Raw genomic sequence first — 27,706 nt, 5'->3', positions numbered from 1 at the left:
GGAGTAACAAATTCCCGGGCGACGTGAGTAGATAATGGTTGGCCTTGACTGGAGTAATTGCAGCTGTAACTGCGCAGTGAAGCGTTAAACAACAAAATACAGATAGTGGAAGGCTGCGTTGTTCAAACAGCTGCCCCGACAAAGACCCCAGACTTCATTGCACACCCCTCACTCTCATCGAGGTAAGAAAACTGGATAAATAAGCTAATTATCAACATGAAAAGTATTATTTTCTGTTTTAAAGTAAAGCGATACTCTTTTTGTTGGGATGATCTATGTGCTTATTTTGCATTCTATTAAAATACTGACTGAATGACTGAGATTGGTTTTACGCCGCTTTTAGCAATATTCCAGCAACATCACGGCGGGGGACACCAGACATGGGCTGCACACATTGTACTCATGTGGGGATTCGAACCCGGGTCTTCGGCGTGACGAGCCAACGCTTTAACCATTAGGCTACCCCACCGCCCCCTATTAAAATACAGTACCACTGCAATCTGGAATAGTGGATACGAGTAAGAAGCTTTAACTTTACTACATTTACTTAGGCTTTAACGAAACATTTCTAAACTTCCAGGCGGATATTATAAATTGGCTTTGACATCATACTGTTTAGTACTGGTCGTTATGCGCACATGTTGGAATTCATAGTTACTTCTATCTGGAAAATTTCTGATGCGGCGTAAATCAAAATTCTTCCATTCATTCTCAAACTCATCAGGGGCGGTTGGGTCCCCAGTGATAAAAGCGTTCTCGTCACGCCAAAGGCTCGGGTTCGATTCCCGACATGGTAACATTGTGTAAAGCCCATTTCTGTTCTCCCCCGCTGTGATATTTCTTGAATATTGCTAAAAGCGGCGTAAAACCAAACTCACTCACACAAACTTACTGAACTGTTGTATCTTTTGCAAGGCTCATATTTACGAATTGTGCACTTTGATAGACTTGATCAAATTGCATATGTTGATTGTCAGCCTAGACGCACTTGCCAGTGTGTGCTCAGCGTTATATGATCGCTGTGGTTATTTGATCAATGGCGTTGTTGTGTGTCATTGTAACCTATGCCTCCATATGACACTTCAGATCTTGCTTGTTTGAGATCGTGATCCGGGAGTCCGGTACAGTAATTCCCTCACAGGTAGTTTTCCTTGTGTGGCACTTGGGTTTGAGGCTTTAATGATTAGAATATTTTGCCGTGGCCCTATTCCATCCTGATCGGGGATCAAAACAGTGTTAAACTCGACATTGGTAGGCCCGTTGTGTCCGTGACACCAAACTCCACAAAGCATCTAAACTCCACCATGGATGTCATCGTGACCCAGGAATCCACGAGGCCCTGAAACTCATCCGTGAGTGGGTTCGCTGTTTGTCATCGTGACCCGGGACGCTATGAGGCTCTGAAACAACTGTTGTGAATCGTGATCGTGACCCGGACTCCACGAGGCTCTGAAACGCCTCTGTGAGTGGGTTCGTTGTGTGTCATCGTGTCATCGTGACCCGTGGACTCCACGAGGCTCTGTTGTGTGTCTTCTCCGTGGCTCCACGGTCCAACTTTCCACCAGTGGGTTTGTTCATCTCCTCCACGAGGCTCTGAAACTCCTCTGTGAGTGGATTCGTTGTGTGTCATCGTGACCCGGGACTCCACGAGGCTCTGAAACTCCTCTGTGAGTGGATTCGTTGTGTGTCATCGTGACCCGGGACTCCACGAGGCTCTGAAACTCCTCTGTGAGTGGATTCGTTGTGTGTCATCGTGACCCGGGACTCCACGAGGCTCTGAAACTCCTCTGTGAGTGGATCGTGACGTTGTGTGTGGGATCGTAACCCAGGACACGGGACTTTATGAGGCTTCTGTAACTCCTCTGTCAGTTGACTTCCCGATGGGTGGGTTTCGTTCTCTGTCACTGGGATACGGGACTCTACAAGACACTCTCCCTTGCGTAGGCGGATAAAATGGCAGGATGTCGTGCTAACAAGATTAGAAACACAAGAAGACAAAGTCATCAATATCTCCCGGAATGGTAAAATACTCTTAATGAATACGTCAACCAGTTATGGCTGTCACATGTACAGTTACCTCAGTAATGTCGATATAGAGTGTTACTGTTGATTTATGCCATTCCACAAAGTAGAAAGAGAGTATAGAAAGGTTTTAATTTCTGTTACGGAAAGGATAACTACGATCAATTTCAGTCGAGGTCAGACTTGTTGGCATGGAAACGCAAAAATGATTTTATTCAGAAATCAGAAACTACCAAAACGCACAAGTTCACAACCAGACCTATCTATCTGCCATGTTTGTTGATGAAATGATAAACGGTTTTTAAGTTCTGCTCCGGAAAAGAGCACTATCACCAATGTCAGTCGAGTTAAAGTTGTTGCCATGGAAACTAAAATATTTTATTCAGAAATCTGAAACTACCAGACCTGTCTATGTGCAAAGTTTGGTGAAGAAATATTGAACGTTTTTTTTTCTGTTCTGCTCCGGAATTTGCACGGACGGACGCGTTGGGGGGATAATAATCAGGGTTCGACACAACGAAAGACAACTAAGGCACCATTGCCCGTGTGTCTTGTTAAGTGTACGTTAAGATAAACTAAACCATTGCTAGAGTTGTGGGGTTATAAACTACGTCACACAAGCCATGAATGTGAATGTTGCAACGAGTCATTTTATTCCCAAAACCGTTAAAGACGTATATGACATGTAAAATGAAGTAACCCCTTTAGCAATCACAGTTATAGCACCTAATTTGATACGTACCGCAATTTCAAATACATGGAGCAGTGAGTGAGTTTAATTTTACGTTGCTTTTAGCAATATTCCAGTTATGCCACGGTGGGGGACACCAGAAATGGGCTTCACACATTGTACCCATGTGGGGAATCGAACCCGCGTCTTCGGCGTGACAAGCGAACACTTTAACCACTAGGCTACCCCACCGCCCCCAAGTACATTAGTAGTTCACTGGATTTGTCATGTGTCTAGCCGCTGCAAACTGGTCATCTTGTTTCACGCTACTCGAATCCCCACTTGGGTGCAATGTGTGAAGCCCATTTCTGGTCCCCGTCGTGATATTGTTGGAATATTGCTAAAAGCGACGTAAAACCATACTTCGCCAGTCAGTGTTTCACATGGCACGGTGTGTACGTCATGTGTACATACACAGAGAAACCATGGAAGAGTGAGATGAACTCAACTGGCGTTTAACATGCCTGTGTGCGTTTGTGTTTTCTCAACAGGTGTCGATCTACAATCCGCTTTGTTTACACCCAGCCCAGGTTGTCCTATGTTCGTTTTGTTTCAATACATATCCTCACCTTAGTCGTCACAATAGTGTTGTTTTCAGTGCCGCTAAGAATATACAGCTAACTACTCATTTCATGAGTGGGTGTCCATATCAACCGTTCGTGACTTACGTTACAGCATACTGTCAACGAAGGCATATCAGCACAAGGACTCTCCATGTCGCTGTAAAAATGAAATGTTCAAAACCTTTGTAACAGCTTTCTGTCTTGTAACACGATATTTAAACCTTTTTAGAGAATTGTGTTTGAGGTCTTTTCAACTCACGAAATATGCCTACTTGTTAATGGCGACTAATAATAGCCTTTACCTACTTAGCCCCTTAAAATGCGGTGGGGCAGATGCTTTTGTTCGTTCTGCTGTTTTTATAACGACACACAACCGACACATTTCGAGTTTTAGAGACTTTGTGCAGTCATGTACAAAACTCAACCTCGCACTGATTTGGGGGGGTGGAGTAGCCTAGTGGTTAACGCCGAAGACATGGGTTCGATTCACCACATGGGTACATAGTGTGAAACCCATTTCTGGTGTCCCCCGCCGTGATATTGCTGGAACATTGACATAAATGGCGTAAAACCAAACTTAGCCCTTTACCAGGCATAACTTTAACTTGTTATCATTCATGCAAACTTTCAGTTTTCTATTTGTTTTGTTTCGTGAGCATTAGATGTTTACATTGTTTTCACATTAATTATTATTAAAAGTGAGTGAGTTTGGAGTTATAGCCAGCAACGTTTCAGCCATATCGTGACTAAAAGGTTATACCTTCATGATGTATAAGGTTAGATTATAACAAAACAGTCAACGAGTGAGTGAGTTACGATTTTAAGTCACATCGATAGTATTTCAGCCATATCGTGACTACAACAAGTATTGAAGACAATACAATATATAATCAGGCTATAGGTCAACAACAACTATACAGGCTATATGTTGCCAACAACTGAAGGTAGATCACCATACTAGGGACCATGGGGACTTACAGTACTTTTGTTTCCTGCATGGACCGTAGCTGGGTTTACACCACCAATTTAGATGTTAGTAATTTGTACAGCCAACGAAGAACAGTAAAATTAACTAGAAAATCACAGATATAATTAAAACTAGTTATAGTATAACTTTAGGACAATTCAACATAAAAATGCGTTATGTATCGCCAGCAGCTGAGTCAGGTCAATTATTATTAAAAGTAACCATGATTTCATACTCAGAAGGAACACATGCCATATTTCAGGTTCTTCAGTAGAACATAGAAATATTTTGGAACCGAACAGATCGAATCCAGGTCAAATTGGATACTATGAACAGTTCAAGATAATGTCTAAAATATGTAACTAGAAACGTTATCCCACATATCTCATTCGGACCATAAGGGAGATACGGCATAACCCATGCGGAGGGCGCAAAGTACAATCTGTACATATTTATGTATAGTTTATGTAAAGCACATGAAAAGTATATGCATCGATGGAGCCAATAATGGCAGGAGCGGTGTACATTATATACTACCCATCAAAATCAAAAGTTTAGACTTACCTAAAGCACTCACTTTATATGTGTGTATATATGTATAAATGTGTGTGTGTGTGTGTGACATTGAAAATGAATTTCTCCACTAACTTGGGGGAACCAACTGCTAAACCTTATGCAGATGAATTGCACGAAGAACATGCATCAAATTGCTGAAAAGCATGTGTAAATATCGTACAAGTGAACTGCTGCGTTTTGGTGTAAAGTTTTGTTACGAATTCGCTAATTTTCAGTTTTATCATTTATTGAACTCATGACAACAATCTTTTCAACGTTACGAATTTGTTTTTTAATACATCAATTCATGTGTGAACAGTACCGTTAAACAGTATGGGATATTTTGCTAAGATGAGTTCAGAACAGTTGACTGAAGTAAGTGGCTGCATTTACACTAGTGAGTCTAAACTATTAATGGGTAGTATCTATACACCTGGAAAAATGTCAAGCACCCCGGTCATTTTCCAAAAGTCGTATGTTTAGGCCAACGTCAGTTTATACATTATACGTTGGTAAAACTGATCAAGATCGAGTTAGAAAAGGATAGTTTCCTTCCACATTTCCATGATGGATATGGCACTATCCACAAATAACTTGTTTGGGCTCAAAATGATACCTGTGAGCAAGAGACAGTATCAGGCATAATGCCGTGTTTACTTGTATACTGGGAATGTTGTACAATCAATATCTAGTTTACCCTCCACGCGAGAGGATAACTGCATGAACGACATGAAACATAACACACGCACACAGACACACAGACACACACACACTTCCTTGTTGGAAGAGGATTATATTCTAAATGGGAGATAACAGCTTGGTTCAGCACTTCCTGGATATACTGATCCCTTGAATTCCACTTATTGCCACCATGTCGAGTTTACAATCATGAGAGTAAGTGAGTTAAGATGTATAGTCACATCCGCAATATTTCGGCCATATCGTGACGTTAAAAAGCAACCGAATTATAAAACTACCTTGTAACTGTCAACATATACAAACTTTTATGGACAATACAATATGAAAAACGGGCCGGAGATCACCAGCAACTGAAGGTATGTCACCATAATAGGGACACAGTCATGAGAGTAACATCCCCACACCAAGCCAAACATGCTTGTTGGTGATGACCCTTCTAGAGTTGTACCCAACTCTCATTAGCCATTTCCGGATTGTTCTCATAGAGACCAATGGTAACCAGGGGTGCTTCAGATCAATGCTTGCGGAGAATGGTTCTCGTCGAGTGAGCCTCAATAGTGCCCTATCTTAACGATCTGACGCCACCCTGTTTTGTCCAGAACGCGGGCAATCCTTCATCTCATTGGTGTCCGTATGTTTACTGACCAAATTACTGTCGGCTACGTAGTATACATTCATTTCCGGACTAATGGATTTAAAGAACAGATACCAATTATTTGCCATCTTTGACCCCATGATAATCTTCTTCGTATAATGTAGACCGAAATATAATTCAACATCGTAACTCTTGGAGATGAAATACCGAAACAATACCTGTCAAACTTCGTAGGTTTGATTCAGGACATGCTCCATGGGTGTGTTTGGGAAACGCATTCCACCAAGTGCACATGCAATAATTTCTTAAAAGAACATTATTATCTCACGTCACACATGAGCTAAACCTGACCACAGTTCAGTTAACGGTCCACGTCCTTAGGGGTGATTTACGTTTTTCAAGCTGTATTGCTAATGCAGTATCATATAGATGATGGAAAGATGTAGACGTTTAATCTGAAAGCTCATTTGAAAAAGACAGGTAGGAATGAATTTCAAGAATGACATGACAAGAAATATAAACACAGTTGGAATCTTCTTTATTTTCATTTTCTGTACAGTCCTCACAGTTGATACTTCCGCCGTTCCAGCATGTCTGTTGTCGAGGACCACGACATGGGAGGTAACTCTATCAGCTTCCTAGAGGTCGATGGCTTTCGGTATCCAATCGTTGACGCGGAAATAGTCAAGGACATGTCGCATGCTGAAGGTCAAGGATGACGATATCTTACTACTGGCTTATCCCAAATCAGGTAACTTCACTGATATAAGCATACCTATGTATATCTTCAGCGCGTGACATTAGGTTTTCTGTCAGCAATAAGGAAAAGGATAGTCCCATTAGAAGCGGAATCCAATGTCATCTGTAGGATTTACAGCACATTTTATTCACTTTGTAAATGCCTACAAGTTACTCAAATACTTTCAAACTCAGTATGGTAATCTTTTCCTTAGTCTCTTACCTCCATGAAAGTATACCTTGTTTGAACTTACGTAACCACAGCACAGGGATTCCAAATATACAACGACAAAAAATGAGGTCTGCATTCAGCCGTATCGCAGCCATATTGCAGCGGTTTGTAAATAATCGAACCTGGACCAGACAATCCAGGGATCAACATCATAAGCATCTTTACGAGGGGGCCGCCAGTGTCTTTGTTAAATCTGAAAGTTTCTTGAATTGTCATTTACATTTCACGTTCCATGAATTTGAACACACAGATGTAAATGACTGAGGAAAAGAACCTAGTCGCATCCCCACAGCGTGCGCCGATATTCTGAAAACCCTTAATTTAACAATGATACATAGCTACTATTAAGGCAGCTACAGGTCATGGTGACTTGGTTTCTTGGATATCCACAACTGAAAAGGGAAAGGGACATCAATCTAAATCTAGCCTTGATGAATCACACCCATGAACATCATTGGTTAGAATTTGTCTTGAGCACCCCATGCTTGTCCTATTAGACGGTCGGGCGTGCTGATTTGGATGATGCATGTCAGGAAAATACATCCTTCACGTTAAAGACCACAGTGTCTTAATGAGTGAGTTTTTATGGCCAGGTTTATACGGTACTAACTAATATAACAAGTGCAATGGTAAATGTAAATGCCTCATGACGCCCAGGTGCACACTGGCTTTGGGAAATCACATCCATGCTGCTCCAGGGTAAAGCAGAGACCATCCCTCACTGGAAGAGTAAAGTCATGGTGGAGCTCCAGCCAAAGGAAGTCATAAACGAATTCCCAGGATCCCCTCGCGTCCTCAACTCCCATGTCCGGTATAACCAACTTCCGGTACAAGCGAGAGAGAAGAAGTGTCGAATTATCTTTGTCCTGAGAAATCCTAAGGATGTTGCCGTGTCCTTCTTTAACCATCACAAATATTTCAAGAATCTATATGGGAACTACAATGGATCTTTAAAGGATCATCTCCCGTTCTTCCTGGCTGGGAAAAGTATGGCATTTATTTGTTGTTTGTTTAACACCGCACTCAAAAAAATATCCAGTTTTACGAAGAAGATCCATATATGACTGAGTCTGAATCAGTGTAGACAATCCAGTGTAGTCGCGGTGAACAAATTCTAACACAAACTCACCTCCAAGAACCCTTGCAAAGAGTTCCATTTCATATTCTGATCACAAAAGCTCTCCTCAGCCCCTTTTCGGTGTCTGATGTATTTCAAGTCATATCTTATAATGTTTATCATTACCCTCGTGTAGCGGACTACGGATCCTGGTTCGACTATGTCCTCGAGTGGCAGAGGGACATCGAGGCCCAGCAACACCGACACCCAATACACATAATGTACTATGAAGACATGAAGCAGGTCAGTGATTTTACAGCTTATGCTTACAGATAAAGTTTCAGAGAGAAAATAAATATATTTTACGACCCCAAACAAATCCACATCTAACATTTGCTTTGCTTTTTTTGTTTAACAACTTTCTCAGCAACATTCGTGTTACATAACATAATTTATAGGCTGAACCGTTGTATGAAGGATGATATTCTAAAGCTGGTTGGGTGAAACGTCAATGTGAACAATATTTCAGTAATGCTTGATGTGGAAGGAAGGCTCCTAGTGAAGCAGGCCTTAGACCTTTACTCTTTACAAGGAGCATGTGCTGATGTCGACAGTTATAGAAACTTGGGTCTAACTTGGATTCGAACCCACGTTTACAGGCTTCTGCTGTGCCCATGGGACGCAACTCTGGAAAGCGAATTGTGATGACTTGAACGCCTGGACCAACCATGTCCCCTTATAAACCAGAATCCCGTACATTGATAGTATAAACACTTTGTTGTCCTTGACCTCAGAACCCCTCGGAGGAAGTCCGGAAGTTGGCAGTGTTTCTGGGACTACCTGCTGATGACTCGCTGCACAGCGCCGTGGCAGAGAAATGTTCCTTTGAGAATATGAAAGACGACAAGGAACCATATGATCCAAAGTTCGATGGCCGACTTTTTGTTTACAGGAAAGGTAAGCTACAGGAGTCAAGGGTATATAACTACGTAACTGTTTTTGTTTGTTTCCCAATATATACGTTTCTTTCAAAATTTCTTCAAATTTACATGTCTGATGTTTAAAACTGTTGAAACAAAATCACCATGTAATGGTTTATTGTTAGCGAAATGGCTTCCAACTTACCTATGCCCGTTTATATGTTGTGTGGCTCTAAATCCCACAGTTTGGCATATATCTCTTAGGATTCATGGTTGCTAAAGGCATAATGGCAAATGTGGCATTGGAAGTACTCGGTTTCAACAACTTTGGTAGACACTCTCGACGGGGTGATTGAAGTTTCATCTGCATTGTAAAGCCCAATAGTTGAAGCTAGATTGACAAAGCAAGTTTTTGCTGTGCTCATCCGTGGTCGGGCGAAAGGGAAGACATTCTCAAGCATGTTTGCATCGGCGTGGTCGCGTCTGGGACAAAAGAGCCACGGTCAGTCTAAGATAGTACCCTTTCTTTGTGCATTCTACCTAAACTAGTTAAAAGGGCCCTTGAGACCTTAGGGGAAAGTGGTGATATGTTCATCCTAGCTAGGAGTCAAATCAGTCAAATTGTGGAAAGATTATGAAAGTTCATAGGCTCCACGTGGTTAGTCCAACGTTCATGGTACAAATAACAGAGGGGATTATGTGGTCCTGGTAAGTCCCATCATTAGCTCAATGTCCACTCCCTTTCTACACGCTGCCCAGACAGAGAATTTAATTGAATAATATAATAATATGTGTATTTATACTGCGCTTGATTCCATACAAAAGAGTATGGAAACTGCTACATATAAAGGTGATAGGAGTGCTATAATAAATAAAACATTTGTACATAAAAGGTTGAAACTTTTCAGGATATTTTGTTAAACACTGTAATACCCGTGAAGAATATTGATCTTCAGCAACCCATGCGTGTCGTAAGAGGCGACTAACGGGATCGGGTGGTCAGACTCACTGGATTGTTTGACTGGTTCCCAGTTGCGTACTCGATTGTTCATCACAGACCGCTGCCATATAGCTGGAATATTGCTGAGAGCGGCGTAAAACTAACCTCACTCACATACTGTAATACATTTTAAGAGGAATGTTTTCAAGGCACATTTGCAGGAGTCATGGGATGTTAATAGTCTGTGTTAGATAGTTCCATAGTAGATGGTTCCATTGTGATTGAGCTCCATAACTGAAAGAGCGGAAACCAACGAATTTTAGTTTACGTCATGGGATCACCAGTATATACTGTATATGTTGATCTTCCAGAAAAGCACTACGTATACCTAGTCGAAAACAAACATTTTTCGGTAACCTGGGTAGCAATATATACTCATGCCAATAATGGTTGTCACCCCCCTCCCACCCCAACCCCACAGACACCTCACACCCCACCCCGACACACCCTCTCCAATTAAAAAATTGAAGGGGGTGACAACCATTATTGGAATGACTATATGTGCAAATAACCATTTATGATGCTTTTTATTACATTCGTTAAATTATATATAACACTATTTCCCAAAAGATTTGAAGTCCCAGACATTGTGGTGGAGTTAGTAGCAGAGCAAAGTCGTGCTCGTACATTTAGCTGCACTGCCTGACAGAGAAGAGGATGGTGCTTAGTTACCCACTGAATCAGTGTGAACTCGTGTTACTGGTTCCAGGCCAAGTGGGAGACTGGCAGAACTGGCTGACACCAGAACAGAACGAGATGTTGGAAAAGGTGTACCAGGAGAAGATGAAGGACAGCAAGTTCCAGGACAAAATCAGGTTCACGCTGACATAGGCAGAAGTACCACATACATTATACGCAATGTCATATATAATGACGGAATCAAATACTCAGTAACCATTACAACGATGTACATAGCCCATACAACAGTATGTGACTATTCAATGTATAGCTGCTGTTCTATTTCGTACTACTTTACACAATGTTCATTTTGCAGAACATATGGAGAATGAAATATCCTTTCTCACCTTGTCAGGTTGCTGGAACTTTGGGGCATTGGACATTACAGCGTGCAAGGTTTGATTAAATATAGAACCGTTGTCGACCCGTTGAGCTTTAGGATAGGGTTTCTGAAAAGGGATTGGAATCACAATTGCTTCAAACTAAACATGCTAACAGGATAATGGCAAACACAATCTGATGTTTGACTACTCGATTTTCTTTTGTTAGTATTGGGGAAAAGAAAATATTAAGAGACGATATAAAACAAAGAGTAGTTGATATGGATACATGGCCTTGGCATGGTTCAATATTAACATCTGAAGTCCTTTAGAAAGGTTTCTGTTGGAACAGAGGCTTGTTCTTTATAATAGGTAAACACTATGTTTGTGGAAACTTCACGTTCAGGAAAAGATGCTCACCAGATATTGTTCATTTTTATAAATGTTATCAATTTGATATCTTGATAAAAGTTTACAGTCTGAGCAACTGTGCAAGTTTTCGGTGTCTGCGTTAAAAGTTTTCAATGCGTAACATTTAACACTAGAGCGTATTTTATGTGAGCTTCATTCACTACTCCAGTGACGTCCTGTTTTGAAGAGATTGTATGTAAGCTTCAATAACTAAAAGGAAGCTAAATCTAAACTTTGGATCGCCGGACGTTAAGACAACATAAAGATAACAGTCTATCAGTCAGAGTTTTGCTGACAACGTTTCCAAACTGAACGTTTCCCCCAACACATCCCCCAACACGCAACGTTGTACCATGCTGATTTCAACAGAGTTGTTGGTCCATTGTCTTAAGTAAACTACTATAAATCACTTTTGAAATGTAGCTGTCCTGCCGAAAGGAAGACTCATTTTGTGTTTTCAATTGGATTTTGATTGAAACAGCTCTTATATTTGGTATGTCTTTAATACTTTGTGTTTTATAAGCCTTCAAAATGTTTCTCCTCTCTTTTAGAAATAGCAGAACTATTTCGAAACATAAGGCTTCAAAGGCAAACGTGGTCAAACCTGTGACATTCCAGCAGATTCAAGTTGCATTTATTAACGTATATGTTCATAATAATATAAGCAGAACAGTTATTCTTAAATCAGGTTTCAAGACTAGGCCCTATAAATGTCTATCTCATACATATTTTACTGTGACTGAAACCACGTTTCGCTCTTGACACAGCAATCATATAAATGTCCACAGTCCAAATTGTGTCTTGTGAAAAGTGACTTTTCTATATTGTCTTTTAGGTCTAAAACAGATTTTCTTCGAGAGAAGAGAAATTGCAAGCCACGGTCTATTCAGATAAATACATGTAACTGGTCTAGCCGATAACAAGCTAACTGAAAGTGTAAAAAGTATAATCACATATATCACATTTAACCACTCTCTGGAAAAGCATTGTGTATGGCGACAAGCCGTGGGGGCTGTGCCAACTTAAGCTTGAGAGCCACGAAAAGGGTTAGCATGTCCCGCACCCGCCATTTACAACAAAAATGGCTGAAAATGAAAGTGTATTTTGCCTGGCCCCACACAGCAGTACTCCTGCTATACGACGGCGGTCTGTAAACAAAGCAAACCATCAGGTGATCGATGGACCGGAAAATACAGTTAGATAATTATGAATCATCACCTCTGTGTAGAATGAGATTACAATGCTGAAAGTAAAGAACAGCGTTTGGGAAATAGGTTGTTATTTAGCAACAAGAAACAGACAGGTAGTCTGTCAGATCAAATGCCTTTTTTGTCGGTTCTCATTAACCTTACGCTGCTGTGATTGCTCGTTTTGTTGCATAAATTATATTTGAAGCCAGGGAGCTTGCGTGTATTTGCGCTGTGAGGAGTTTGCATGGTACCGCATGGCTGTCTGTGAAATGTTGGTTTCTTTTTCTCAACACGAAATGATGCTGACACAGTGCCGAAATTGAGGTCAACAATCAGTCTGTCATCGTAAATATTGAAAAACAAATCAAACTGAAATATGTTTCGTCCAAATAGATTTTCTTCCACATGTCTTGGTATAATGAAAACCAAACTAAGCCCTACATGCATTAGCTGATCCATTATAAGGGAGAAAAAGAATACGGAATACATACACTATAGTAACACTCCTTCCTCAATCGTTTATATGTTTCAAACATAATGGGAAAGTGTTGTTTGATTATGTAGAGGTTCTTCATGAGAACCGTATTCTGCCCGACGATCCTTTTGTGAAGCAAGTCAAAGGCTTTTGTAAATGCGCGAAGGATGTTTGACACATTATCAATGTCAATGTTAATTTTTGTGATGGATTAGGACTACTGGACGGTACAGGAATGACTGTCTATAAAGTAGTGATGGGAACTAGTTTATTTTAGAACCGATCAATAATCAAAAACATTCGTTTTTCATTTTGTTTATGTAAAGCTCGTTAATGCAGGTAACAATAAAGAATAAAAACATGTAGTTGTTTCTTTGTATATATTTACGAACTGATCAAAATGCATTTTCAAATGTCATAACTTGCAGCTTTAAACATCATAAATTATGAACAGAAACTGCATCGAATCGTTAAGACACCTTCGATCACTGAACACAGAAACTGCAATACGCACTTGTACTGAACACAGCAACCGACTTGTGTAGGATAACGTTCTGCAACTCTGGTTTAGCAATTTAGCAATAGTACAATATACTGTAACCGAAAAGTGGAACCTGAATGTCTTATCTTTAAACAATTAACGCAACTTTACCTTCAAATACTTGATTACTTAAGCAGCATATGTAATGTATCCAGCACTTGACCATAACAATAATCACAAATCCAAGCAAATAGTTTATAATTGTTTGTTTGTTGTTTAACGCCGCACTCAGCAATATTCCAGCTATATGGCGGCGATCTGTAAATAATCGATTCTGGACCAGACCACCTAGTGATCAATATCATGAGCATCGATCTGCGTAATTTGTATACGATGTGAGCCTGACTACCCGATCGCCTCATACGATAAACATGGGTTGCTGGAGACCAATTCCATCCCTGATCTTCACTGGTAGAAATAAATGTTAATAGCTCAAGGCAAACCATACAAGCTCATTTGCTTCTTGTTTCACAGGTTTGTTTTCAACAATACATACATACTGTAATGTATTAAACGACAAATGTAAGTATGAAATTTACAACTGTAACCATTGACTCAGAGTACATATCATCAAAAACTTTAGATTTCTAAAAAATCTCTGCCAACCTATGTAGTTATGGGTACACTCATCAGTGATTTGTCAATCAAACACAGCCTCTGTTAAAACTGAATTTTTTACAAACATTTGACCTCTAAAACAGTAACCCACTTTGTAAGAACAATCAGCATAGAGCAACTATTGTTTCATAACCAATACTGTAACAAATACCAAACATTGGACGCATGAATGTATTGAAGTCGCAAACAAAAGGTCAGTAATCCAAAACAAATCTCATGTGACGCAGACATGTTAAACGGTGTTTTACACTTCACACACACCAAGAATACTGAAACAACTCTCAAATTCCTAAATCTAAGCAAATCAATTGCTAGATGTAAGCCATGCAAGCCCATATGCTTTAGACTCTGAAAATGTGGAAATAAGTCTTTCACCGATATATGCTGAAAGTTTAAAACTTAAATCAACACATATCTTATAAAGAACACTTCACAAAACTGCTGTATATTCTACTTTTCACTTAGTAAAAATGCACTTAGGCTCATGAACGAGAGTGTTAAGGGTATGGCAGTAATCAATACAGAGATTTGAAAAATCAACTATTCATCTTCATAACCAGAGTCAATCAAGGGAAGTGATTTCTGTTTTTCTTGAGAAATACCATCGTAATATCATTGTCTGGGGCCATTTCTTCTTGTTGACATAATTTCCATTAAGGCCCATTTCTGAGGATACACTGGAAGCTGGAATACATAGATGTTTTGGCTACTTTGGCAATCATAGGATATACATTTGTAAACACAGTTTTCACTACACCAATGAAGTGGTGAATCAAAACAGGGAGGTTCAGTGTTGTAGACAGGGGGTTGAGGAAATTGTTTTTAATCACACATATGTGTGACCTTTGTGTGACCTAATCAACTGTTGAAACCCTTAAGCCCCACCCTCCTTTGGGAGTCTCCTTCCGACCCAGGAGTGTGTGTGACCTTCAGGTTGACCTTAGTGGGCTGTGATTATTATTCAAATATTTTATGAGTTTGCCGACTCGAGTTTTCACACAGCAAAATCTCTTTTCAACGTAGAATTAATAACACTATGCATATGAGGGGAATTCAGCTGCTATTTATTAGGTCAAAAGTTGTCAAAATATCAGAGCGCATTTTGTTAAATCAAAGGTATCACTAGCCAGTTTAAAATACGCTGTCATTGGTGATTTGGTACACAAGGAACAACTCCGAATGTTTACATATCTGTGAACAATAAACGATTGTAGCTGTTAGCAAATAAAATTCATGCACCACGTAGGCCTGTATATGATTATTGCGTGCATGAATGGGGCGCAGTCTATGTACTGCTACTACTAAGAGCAGAATCGTTTGCTCGCTGAGTCGGGCCGTAACTGAAGAGACATGTGACAGCTTTGATTGAATGAAATAGTGTAAGGTGTTATGTTTGTTAAAAGCACCTCCAACCAGTCATTAAAACTGACCACCATTTTAAGTATTTAATGCTGTCATTTGTATCACCATGACTTATGCTTATGCGAGTACAGATATGTTCAAGTAGGTGACAGTTGGTGCGGACCTGAGGGGTTGATGTGTTGAGCTTCCTGTGTTTGGCTTCCTGTGCTCGCAAAGTTAGCCTGTTCAAGTTCACCAGTAAAGGTCAGACAGTAATCATGTGTACATGGAATGGTTGTTGATAATTTTCAGCGTGGTGACGAGTGTAGTGTCACATATGGTCAGCTTCCGTAGTTTAAAGGTCAGACTGTAATCATGAGTACATGGCATGGCTGTCGATAATTTTCAATGTGATCTTGAATGTATGCTGACAAGTGGTCAGCTTCCGTTTTGTAGGGGGAGAAATGTCTGACCGGAACTAAATACAGGAAATAGTAAGCAGTTGAGGATTGATGGTCACTGAATATCTCAAGTAGGGTGTCAAGTGGTTGTACAGTGATGAAATGATTTAGCATTTGTCATATATAACACTGAATAAGAAAACAAACCTACATTTTCTTCTCCTGTAAAACTTTCAAGTGCTTTTACTCAAGATTTTAAAGCTGAACTTTACTCTCAAACTGCAAACATTAAAAAACCATCATATGTCCATGAATACTATATATGACACTTTTTTGACATCATGAGACACATAGGTTACTCACATGTCGTTAGCCGCTCTTATTCCACAGACAGTACAATGAAATACTGGTGTAAGCTTCTTGTGACTGTATTGTGCGGGGTATGAAGAGGTTGGGACCTCCTGGTGTTAAGAATTGTATTGTAGGTTAAATGTATTCAATGACATAGGGGAGGATTATTTATCAGTTGTAAAACAAAGATTTGCACAACGAACAGTTGTCTCATGTCAATCCTCCAGCAATACATTAAGCGAGTGAGTGAGTTTAGTTTTATCTAGCACTCAGTAATATCCCAGCTATATGGTCTGTAAATAATCGAGTCTGGACCAGACAGTCCAGTGATCAACAGCATGAGCATCGATCTACCCAATTGGGATATGATGATGAGAGGTATCAACCATGCCAGCGAGCCTGACCACCCGATCCCGTCAGTCGCCTCTTACGACAAGCATATGTTACTGAAGGTTCATTCTAACCCAGACCTTCACGGGTACAATACATTAAGAAACAAGAGAGATATACAGGTTTCATTGTTTATTAGCTCCGTTTCAAATGAGTAGGCTTTAGGATAGGAGCTCTCCCAAATGTCTACTTTACATGTTGTGCTAATTGTCTTATTGTCCTTCCTCATCGTCCTGTCCAGAAGCTTCAATCTCTACGTCAGATGTCATGTCTTCATCATAATCATCAATTAAGTCTTCCACCCAAGATTTATATTTACGTGCTGGCGTAAACATTAAGTCGTCGAGCACGACAACATTCACAACACTGGGGTTCAGAAACTCATCCTTTTCGAGATAAGAAGGAATGCCTTGATGAAATTCAACGTAGGGATAAACACAGGCTTGAATGGCATTATACAATGGCTGCCATCGTTTGTAGAACCATATAATACGTTCAGGATAAGGTTTTATGTTCATCCGTTCTAAAAGCTGCTTCACTTTGTAGGATTTACCACAGGAGGTGGGCCCTGAGACGATCATCGTAAATGGCTTTCTTAGCCTAAATTCATCCAATAACTGGGTAGTACTTTCTGATGAATGTGGTTGCACTGGTTGCATCATAGGTGATGGTACTTGTGGTGGTGGTGAAGGAGGAGGAGAGGGAGGAGAGGAAAGAGCAGGAGGAGGAGGAGAGGGTTGTTGATGTTTCTGTCTTCTATGTCTCAACATATTGTCTGTCCTGGAAAAGTCTGATAGCACACGGGACACGTTGTTGACTGCATGGTGGTCTGAGTCTAAATGGCAGGGAACCTGTCTACTGGAGGCTTTATCTAAAAAAGTCGTCTTCCATTTCTTCATGGGAATCTGTGAGGAACTGTTTTTTTCCAGCTTTAGTTCCCCAGTTTATTGGTTTCTTCTGCATCTGAATAAGAGCCTTGGCCTGTTCGACCACTTGTTGAGTAGGGGCAACAAAATTAATCTTAGGTTGCTCTGAGGTTTCTGGTTCTTTTTCTTTGCCTTTCTTCCACTCTGGGTCATACAGTTCCAAATATCGATCCACAGACATAATGGCAGAATTTTTTCCTCCATGCATTATAGAATGATAAGAATCTCCTTTCCCCTTCAGCTTGGAACATGTAAAACCGTGTCCATTTATCTGCATCGGGTACGAAGAATTTGTGTTGTGGATTATTCATGATGAAAACCAAAACGGGAGCGGCTTGAGATTAAGTATCACTGTCACTGGTCCACAGATAAATGAAGCTGGATTGCCCTCGTGGTCTTTTATATAGATATCCACAGTCTGAAAATCTCTGTGAATCATAGGGACATACTGACACTGAGAAAATGAAAAAGAACGTTCTTTTGCTTTCCCGTGAGACATAAATGTCTGAGTAAAGGTTGTTTAGTTTCTCCAACATATGATGAATCGCACAATGAGGAATAGACATATATGTCAAGACGTTCCGATTTGTTTTATCTATGTCCCAGGACAATATAGATATTTCTGTTAGTCCTATCCTCCACCTTTGGTCAAGATGTAATGGTTCATTCAAACCCACTCTCAACTTAAAAGGTTTGTTGTTAGGATAGAGGTGTTCACTATCTGTACTTCTGATCGTAATGTAAACTAGCCACATAAAGAAAATGTGCATTGTCAAAATATTATCCCAGTTCATAAGTACGATAACAATGTCAAAGGTACATATAAACTTGAATGGAGGGATCATGAGACCATAACAAGTCGGGAGAATTTCAATTGAAAAGTCAATCACAATGACGTCACGAGTCCACAAGCGGGACAGGGGGCAAATGACCATGTCACAAGCTCAATAACGGGTATGTCCATCATTGGCATTCAGAACAGCAGTGCATCGTCGATGCATAGAGCCTATCAAATGTGCAAGGAAGGCTTGTGGGATGTCACGCCAGATTCTCTCAAGTTTTGTTGCAAGGTCAAGGACGTTATCTGGCGGATGAGGAAGACGGTGTAGACGTCAATCCATCTCGTCCCAAACATGCTCTATCGGGGAGGGATCCGGTGAATTTGCAGGCCAAGGCAGTAAGCCAATGTTGTGGGGTTGCAAGAAATCCATAGCAACCCTTGCCGTATGAGGGCGGGCATTGTCCTGTTGGAATGTCAACCCAGGGCCATGACGTTGCAGAAAAGGAATTGCCACAGGTCGAAGAATCTGATCCCTGTAGCCCACACCAGTTAAGTTGCCCTGAACAATCACCAAAGGAGTTCTTTGGCGTGCTGTTATTCCAACCCAAATCATCACGGAACCACTACCAAAGCTATTCCTCTCCAAGACACAGTCCTGTGCATAACGTTTTCCCATGCGTCACTATGGGAAATGTTAAACCTGGACTCATCTGTAAAAACAACATTTCTCCACCAAAACAAGGGTCTGCGGACATGATTTCGGCAACACATTCGGCGAGCTTGTCGATGACGTTGTGTCAGGATAGGCCCTATGGCGGGATGTCGTGGTCTGATCCGGGGATGACGTAAACGTTGTCGAACTGTGTTGGGATGGATACGCCGAAGTCCTGGGATTGTTCGGGCAGTCATCACTGCAGTCTGAAACCTGTGGCGAAGATGGGTCACCCTTATCCATCTGTCCTGTCTTGGCGTTGTTACATGTGGACGTCCAGAATGTCGCCCATCGATGACGTCATTTGTGTTCTGGTAGCGTCTCACCAGTGCAGAAATGGTGTTCCGGTGGCAGTGGAAATGTGCAGCCACTTGTCTTTGAGACATTCCCCCACGGACCATCCCAATGGCCTCATGACGTTGTGCAGACGTGAGCCTTGGCATGCTATGCGTTTCAATAGCCGTTTAATTTTTGAACAATCGCAAGGGCAGGGGTTGAGCTTTCCAAAGTGACAGTATTGTGTGGCATTCATTTGCTCTGTTTCTCTTTCCCGGAATGCACGTGCAACAACGTATTGCACGTCTCAAGGACGAACCCACTGATGTCACGGAACGTGGCATGTGCATGCATGCTGGATACATGTCACTAATCTCTGAGTTTAAATCCTTATGTGTCTACAAAGGTTTGATAAATTTAGATTTTAAATTTTTGTATGCACAGTTTCTTTATGTACCTAGTATATTTATCCATGTTTAGATTTAATCTTGGGGTTAGGTAACAAGTATCCCAAACTACTGCTGAGTAGTGCCGTCCACAAATTGGAGTTTCCTTTGTCTAAGGACAAATTGACAATACACGTAATGACTACAATGTAAATAATGATGATCTGAGAGAAAAACACTGTTTCTGTTTTGGCCACTTTTTTCCCCAAAATGTCCAGGTGTCAGATGATGTACTCCGCATAAGAGATGGTGCTGCTTCAGTGTCTTCCATCATAAATGACTTTAAAAAGAGGTTACATTGTGCTTTTATACTGTTTCACATCACCTTCTGGGATCCATGAATTGTATTTTTTAGACCAATGGAACCATTTCACTAACACTTCTTTTCGTTTATTTCTGGTCCTCTTTTTGACAATGTCTTGAATTCTATACTCCTGATCTGGATTTTCTACCACTGCTTGTAGCTCTGATGAATAAAAGGCACCTTTGATAGGATCACCACCCCAATCTTTCAATTTGTACAAGTCGTTGCCTTCAGACCAATATATTCTTATTACTGTAAACATTTCACCAGACCATTTCTCTTGATATTCTCACAGCAAAAATAACTTGGTTTCCGCAATGAGGAAACCTGGTGGAAAGTGGACTGAAACTTAAGTTTCCACCTAGAATCCAGTGAGTTTCCGTTCTTTTACATTGAGTTTCCACAATAACGGAAACTTACAATTACCCACTTTCTAAGGGTTTCCGCAAGGTTTCCGTTACCCACACTCCAACAGGTTCCCGCAAGGTATCCGTTACCTACACCCCGACAAGTTTCCGTTGAGTTTCAGTTAACTTTGAATCCATCAGGTTTCCGCAAGGTTTCAGTTATTAATAAGACTCCAACAGGTTTCCGCAGAGTTTCAGTTACCAACAATCCGACATAGTTTCCGCATAGTTTCAGTTACCAACAATCCGACATAGTTTCAGCTACCAACAATCTGACATAGTTTCCGCATAGTTATAAGAACGGAAACTCAGTTATTTTCCTGTGTCTCTGTCAAAGGTTCTCTTCAGATGACTCACTCTGACTTTATCACCCACTTTGAAAGTGAACTTCTTTTTACTCTGTTTCATTTTGAGGGTTTAATCAAATACTGAGAGAGTCTCACTTCATCTTCATTTTTATGAGTTACACTAGCAGGAGACTGTCCTAAGGAACGATGTTTAGTGTGATTGTAATTCTTGACTACATCTGGTAAGATATCCACATATCTGTAGGTAAAGTATTTCAACATGTATCGATACAGTCTCATTTTGATGGTTTTAATCACTCTCTCAGCATAGGGGCCTTGGTTTCATTCAGTGTAAACAGCTGGGTTACCTTGTGTTTTTCAAAGAGGCTTTTACCCACCGATTCTTAAATTCTGAAGCCATGTCAGATTTAAAAACCAGGCCTACGATTTTGTGTCTTCCCATAAGTGGGTCAATGCTTTCACCACTTCTTGACCCTTTGCAGATTTGAGTGGATACACCCATAGATATCGTGAAAATAGATATATGATGACTAATAAATACGTCACACCATCATTGTACTTTGCAAGTGATACCATATCCATCAGATCCGATTGCCAGTGACTGTCTAAGCCTTCGACCAAATAGTGTCTTCTTGGAAATGTTCTCCTAACTTGATGTGTCATAGTATAGATCTCCTGACCTTTTGAGCCATTTCTTGATTCGTTGTAGACCAATTTTAAACTGACCCTCTGCTTTCACAGCTTCATACAACTTCTTGTGTCCAGCATAACTACCAGCATGTTTTGGATCGTAATAGATCCTATTCAGGTATTCTTCCCAAGGTGCCATCTCAAACACGACTGAACATGACTCACATGCATCATTCTATTTAAACAAAACCCAAGAGCGCCCTTGGGCGATTACATCGGATTCTGGCGCTATGTATGTATGTATGTATGTATGTATGTATGTATGTATGTATGTATGTATGTATGTATGTATGTATGTATGTATGTATGTATGTATGTATGTATGTATGTATGTATGTATGTATGTATGTATGTATGTATGTATGTATGTATGTATGTATGTATGTATGTATGTATGTATGTATGTATGTACGTACGTACGTCGTCGAGTGTTCACACAGCAAAATCTCTTTCAGCGTAGAATTAATATCACACTATGCATATGTGGGGAATTTAGCTGCTATTTATTAGGTCAAAAGTTGTGAAAATATCAGAGCGCATTTTGTTAAATCAAAGGTATCACTAGCCAGTTTAAAATACGCTGTCATTGGTGATTTGGTACACAAGGAACAACTCCGAATGTTTACATATCTGTGAACAATAAACGATTGTAGCTGTTAGCAAATAAAATTCATGCGCCACGTAGGCCCGTATATGATTATTGCGTGCATGAATGGGGCGCGGTCTATGTACTACTACTAAGAGCAGAATCGCTTGCTCGCTGAGTCGGGCCGTAACTGAAGAGACATGTGACAGCTGTGATTGAATGAAATAGTGTAAGGTGTTATGTTTGTTAAAAGCACCTCCAACCAGTCATTAAAACTGACCACCATTTTAAGTATTTAATGCTGTCATTTGTATCACCATGACTTATGCTTATGCGAGTACAGATATGTTCAAGTAGGTGACAGTTGGTCCGGACCTGAGGGGTTGATGTGGTTAGCTTCCGGTGTGTGGCTTCCTGTGCTCGCAAAGTTAGCCTGTTGAAGTTCACCAGTAAAGGTCAGACTGTAATCATGAGTACATGGCATGGCTGTCGATAATTTTTCAATGTGATCTTGAATGTATGCTGACAAGTGGTCAGCTTCCGTTATGTAGAGAGAGAAGTGTCTGACCGGAACTAAATACAGGAAATAGTAAGCAGTTGAGGACTGATGGTCACTGAATATCTCAAAATGTAGGGTGTCAAAGTGGTTGTACAGTGATGAAATGATTTAGCATTTGTCATAGAGGTGATGAGAGGTGTCAACCATGCCAGTGAGCCTGACCACCCGATCCCGTTAGTCGCCTCTTACGACAAGCATAGGTTACTGAAGGTTCATTCTAACCCAGACCTTCACGGGTACAATACATTAGAAACAAGAGAGATATACAGGTTTCATTGTTTATTAGCTCCGTTTCAAATGATAGGTAGGCTTTAGGATAGGAGCTCTCCCAAATGTCTACTTTACATGTTGTGCTAATTGTCTTATTGTCCTTCCTCATCGTCCTGTCCAGAAGCTTCACTCTCTAAATCCAGATGTCATGTCTTCATCATCATCATCAATTATATTTACGTGCTGGCAGTAAACATTAAGTCGTCGAGCACGACAACATTCACAACACTGGGGTTCAGAAACTCATCCTTTTCGAGATAAGAAGGAATGCCTTGATGAAATTCAACGTAGGGATAAACACAGGCTTGAATGGCATTATACAATGGCTGCCATCGTTTGTAGAACCATATAATACGTTCAGGATAAGGTTTTATGTTCATCCGTTCTAAAAGCTGCTTCACTTTGTAGGATTTACCACAGGAGGTGGGCCCTGAGACGATCATCGTAAATGGCTTTCTTAGCCTAAATTCATCCAATAACTGGGTAGTACTTTCTGATGAATGTGGTTGCACTGGTTGCATCATAGGTGATGGTACTTGTGGTGGTGGTGAAGGAGGAGGAGAGGGAGGAGAGGAAAGAGCAGGAGGAGGAGGAGAGGGTTGTTGATGTTTCTGTCTTCTATGTCTCAACATATTGTCTGTCCTGGAAAAAGTCTGATAGCACACGGGACACGTTGTTGACTGCATGGTGGTCTGAGTCTAAATGGCAGGGAACCTGTCTACTGGCGGCTTTTATCTAAAAAGTCGTCTTCCATTTCTTCATGGGAATCTGTGAGGAACTGTTTTTTTTTCCAGCTTTAGTTCCCCAGTTTATTGGTTTCTTCTGCATCTGAATAAGAGCCTTGGCCTGTTCGACCACTTGTTGAGTAGGGGCAACAAAATTAATCTTAGGTTGCTCTGAGGTTTCTGGTTCTTTTTCTTTGCCTTTCTTCCACTCTGGGTCATACAGTTCCAAATATCGATCCACAGACATAATGGCAGAATTTTTTCCTCCATGCATTATAGAATGATAAGAATCTCCTTTCCCCTTCAGCTTGGAACATGTAAAACCGTGTCCATTTATCTGCATCGGGTACGAAGAATTTGTGTTGTGGATTATTCATGATAAAAACCAAACGGGAGCGGCTTGAGATTAAGTATCACTGTCACTGGTCCACAGATAAATGAAGCTGGATTGCCCTCGTGGTCTTTTATATAGATATCCACAGTCTGAAAATCTCTGTGAATCATAGGGACATACTGACACTGAGAAAATGAAAAGAACGTTATTTTGCTTTCCCGTGAGACATAAATGGTTTGTTTATTTTCTCCAACATATGATGAATCGCACAATGAGGAATAGACATATATGTCAAGACGTTCCGATTTGTTTTATCTATGTCCCAGGACAATATAGATATTTCTGTTAGTCCTATCCTCCACCTTTGGTCAAGATGTAATGGTTCATTCAAACCCACTCTCAACTTAAAAGGTTTGTTGTTAGGATAGAGGTGTTCACTATCTGTACTTCTGATCGTAATGTAAACTAGCCACATAAAGAAAATGTGCATTGTCAAAATATTATCCCAGTTCATAAGTACGATAACAATGTCAAAGGTACATATAAACTTGAATGGAGGGATCATGAGACCATAACAAGTCGGGAGAATTTCAATTGAAAAGTCAATCACAATGACGTCACGAGTCCACAAGCGGGACAGGGGGCAAATGACCATGTCACAAGCTCAATAACGGGTATGTCCATCATTGGCATTCAGAACAGCAGTGCATCGTCGATGCATAGAGCCTATCAAATGTGCAAGGAAGGCTTGTGGGATGTCACGCCAGATTCTCTCAAGTTTTGTTGCAAGGTCAAGGACGTTATCTGGCGGATGAGGAAGACGGTGTAGACGTCAATCCATCTCGTCCCAAACATGCTCTATCGGGGAGGGATCCGGTGAATTTGCAGGCCAAGGCAGTAAGCCAATGTTGTGGGGTTGCAAGAAATCCATAGCAACCCTTGCCGTATGAGGGCGGGCATTGTCCTGTTGGAATGTCAACCCAGGGCCATGACGTTGCACGAAACGAATTGCCACAGGTCGAAGAATCTGATCCCTGTAGCCCACACCAGTTAAGTTGCCCTGAACAATCACCAAAGGAGTTCTTTGGCGTGCTGTTATTCCAACCCAAATCATCACGGAACCACTACCAAAGCTATTCCTCTCCAAGACACAGTCCTGTGCATAACGTTTGCCCACGCGTCACTATGGGAAATGTTAAACCTGGACTCATCTGTAAAAACAACATTTCTCCACCAAAACAAGGGTCTGCGGACATGATTTCGGCAACACATTCGGCGAGCTTGTCGATGACGTTGTGTCAGGATAGGCCCTATGGCGGGATGTCGTGGTCTGATCCGGGGATGACGTAAACGTTGTCGAACTGTGTTGGGATGGATACGCCGAAGTCCTGGGATTGTTCGGGCAGTCATCACTGCAGTCTGAAACCTGTGGCGAAGATGGGTCACCCTTATCCATCTGTCCTGTTTTGGCGTTGTTACATGTGGCCCATCGATGACGTCATTTGTGTTCTGGTAGCGTCTCACCAGTGCAGAAATGGTGTTCCGGTGGCAGTGGAAATGTGCAGCCACTTGTCTTTGAGACATTCCCCCACGGACCATCCCAATGGCCTCATGACGTTGTGCAGACGTGAGCCTTGGCATGCTATGCATTTCAATAGCCGTTTAATTTTTTGAACAATCGCAAGGGCAGGGGTTGAGCTTTCCAAAGTGACAGTATTGTGTGGCATTCATTTGCTCTGTTTCTCTTTCCCGGAATGCACGTGCAACAACGTATTGCACGTCTCAAGGACGAACCCACTGATGTCACGGAACGTGGCATGTGCATGCATGCTGGATACATGTCACTAATCTCTGAGTTTAAATCCTTATGTGTCTACAAAGGTTTGATAAATTTAGATTTTAAATTTTTGTATGCACAGTTTCTTTATGTACCTAGTATATTTATCCATGTTTAGATTTAATCTTGGGGTTAGGTAACAAGTATCCCAAACTACTGCTGAGTAGTGCCGTCCACAAATTGGAGTTTCCTTTGTCTAAGGACAAATTGACAATACACGTAATGACTACAATGTAAATAATGATGATCTGAGAGAAAAACACTGTTTCTGTTTTGGCCACTTTTTTCCCCAAAATGTCCAGGTGTCAGATGATGTACTCCGCATAAGAGATGGTGCTGCTTCAGTGTCTTCCATCATAAATGACTTTAAAAAGAGGTTACATTGTGCTTTTATACTGTTTCACATCACCTTCTGGGATCCATGAATTGTATTTTTTAGACCAATGGAACCATTTCACTAACACTTCTTTTCGTTTATTTCTGGTCCTCTTTTTGACAATGTCTTGAATTCTATACTCCTGATCTGGATTTTCTACCACTGCTTGTAGCTCTGATGAATAAAAGGCACGTTTGATAGGATCACCACCCCAATCTTTCAATTTGTACAAGTCGTTGCCTTCAGACCAATATATTCTTATTACTGTAAACATTTCACCAGACCATTTCTCTTGATATTCTCACAGCAAAAATAACTTGGTTTCCGCAATGAGGAAACCTGGTGGAAAGTGGACTGAAACTTAAGTTTCCACCTAGAATCCAGTGAGTTTCCGTTCTTTTACATTGAGTTTCCACAATAACGGAAACTTACAATTACCCACTTTCTAAGGGTTTCCGCAAGGTTTCCGTTACCCACACTCCAACAGGTTCCCGCAAGGTATCCGTTACCTACACCCCGACAAGTTTCCGTTGAGTTTCAGTTAACTTTGAATCCATCAGGTTTCCGCAAGGTTTCAGTTATTAATAAGACTCCAACAGGTTTCCGCAGAGTTTCAGTTACCAACAATCCGACATAGTTTCCGCATAGTTTCAGTTACCAACAATCCGACATAGTTTCAGCTACCAACAATCTGACATAGTTTCCGCATAGTTATAAGAACGGAAACTAAGTTATTTTTCCTGTGTCTCTGTCAAAGGTTCTCTTCAGATGACTCACTCTGACTTTATCACCCACTTTGAAAGTGAACTTCTTTTTACTCTGTTTCATTTTTGAGGGTTTAATCAAATACTGAGAGAGTCTCACTTCATCTTCATTTTTATGAGTTACACTAGCAGGAGACTGTCCTAAGGAACGATGTTTAGTGTGATTGTAATTCTTGACTACATCTGGTAAGATATCCACATATCTGTAGGTAAAGTATTTCAACATGTATCGATACAGTCTCATTTTGATGGTTTTAATCACTCTCTCAGCATAGGGGGCCTTGGTTTCATTCAGTGTAAACAGCTGGGTTACCTTGTGTTTTTTCAAAGAGGCTTTTACCCACCGATTCTTAAATTCTGAACCCATGTCAGATTGAAAAATACCAGGCCTACGATTTTGTGTCTTCCATAAGTGGGTCAATGCTTTCACCACTTCTTGACCCTTTGCAGATTTGAGTGGATACACCCATAGATATCGTGAAAATAGATATATGATGACTAATAAATACGTCACACCATCATTGTACTTTGCAAGTGATACCATATCCATCAGATCCGATTGCCAGTGACTGTCTAAGCCTTCGACCAAATAGTGTCTTCTTGGAAATGTT

The 27,706-nt window shown here is 40.8% G+C and overlaps 1 protein-coding gene across 1 annotated transcript in view; it reads left to right on the top strand.

The window, feature by feature from the left end:
- LOC124258107 (sulfotransferase 1C4-like) overlaps positions 1-13,517 on the top strand; it is an 82,831-nt gene extending 69,314 nt beyond the window's left edge. The window contains exon 7 of the mRNA XM_046692173.1: positions 10,894-13,517. Within this exon, the coding sequence (XP_046548129.1) occupies positions 10,894-10,909 (16 nt within the window). The 3' untranslated portion in view covers positions 10,910-13,517. The remainder of the gene's footprint in view (positions 1-10,893) is intronic.
- The last annotated feature ends 14,189 nt before the right edge of the window (positions 13,518-27,706 follow it).

The sequence above is a fragment of the Haliotis rubra genome, unplaced genomic scaffold (assembly GCF_003918875.1).
Source record: "Haliotis rubra isolate DU_JTF1 unplaced genomic scaffold, ASM391887v1 Scf682, whole genome shotgun sequence".
NCBI classification, from domain to species: domain Eukaryota; kingdom Metazoa; phylum Mollusca; class Gastropoda; order Lepetellida; family Haliotidae; genus Haliotis; species Haliotis rubra.
This window is presented reverse-complemented; position numbering and strand designations above follow the sequence as displayed.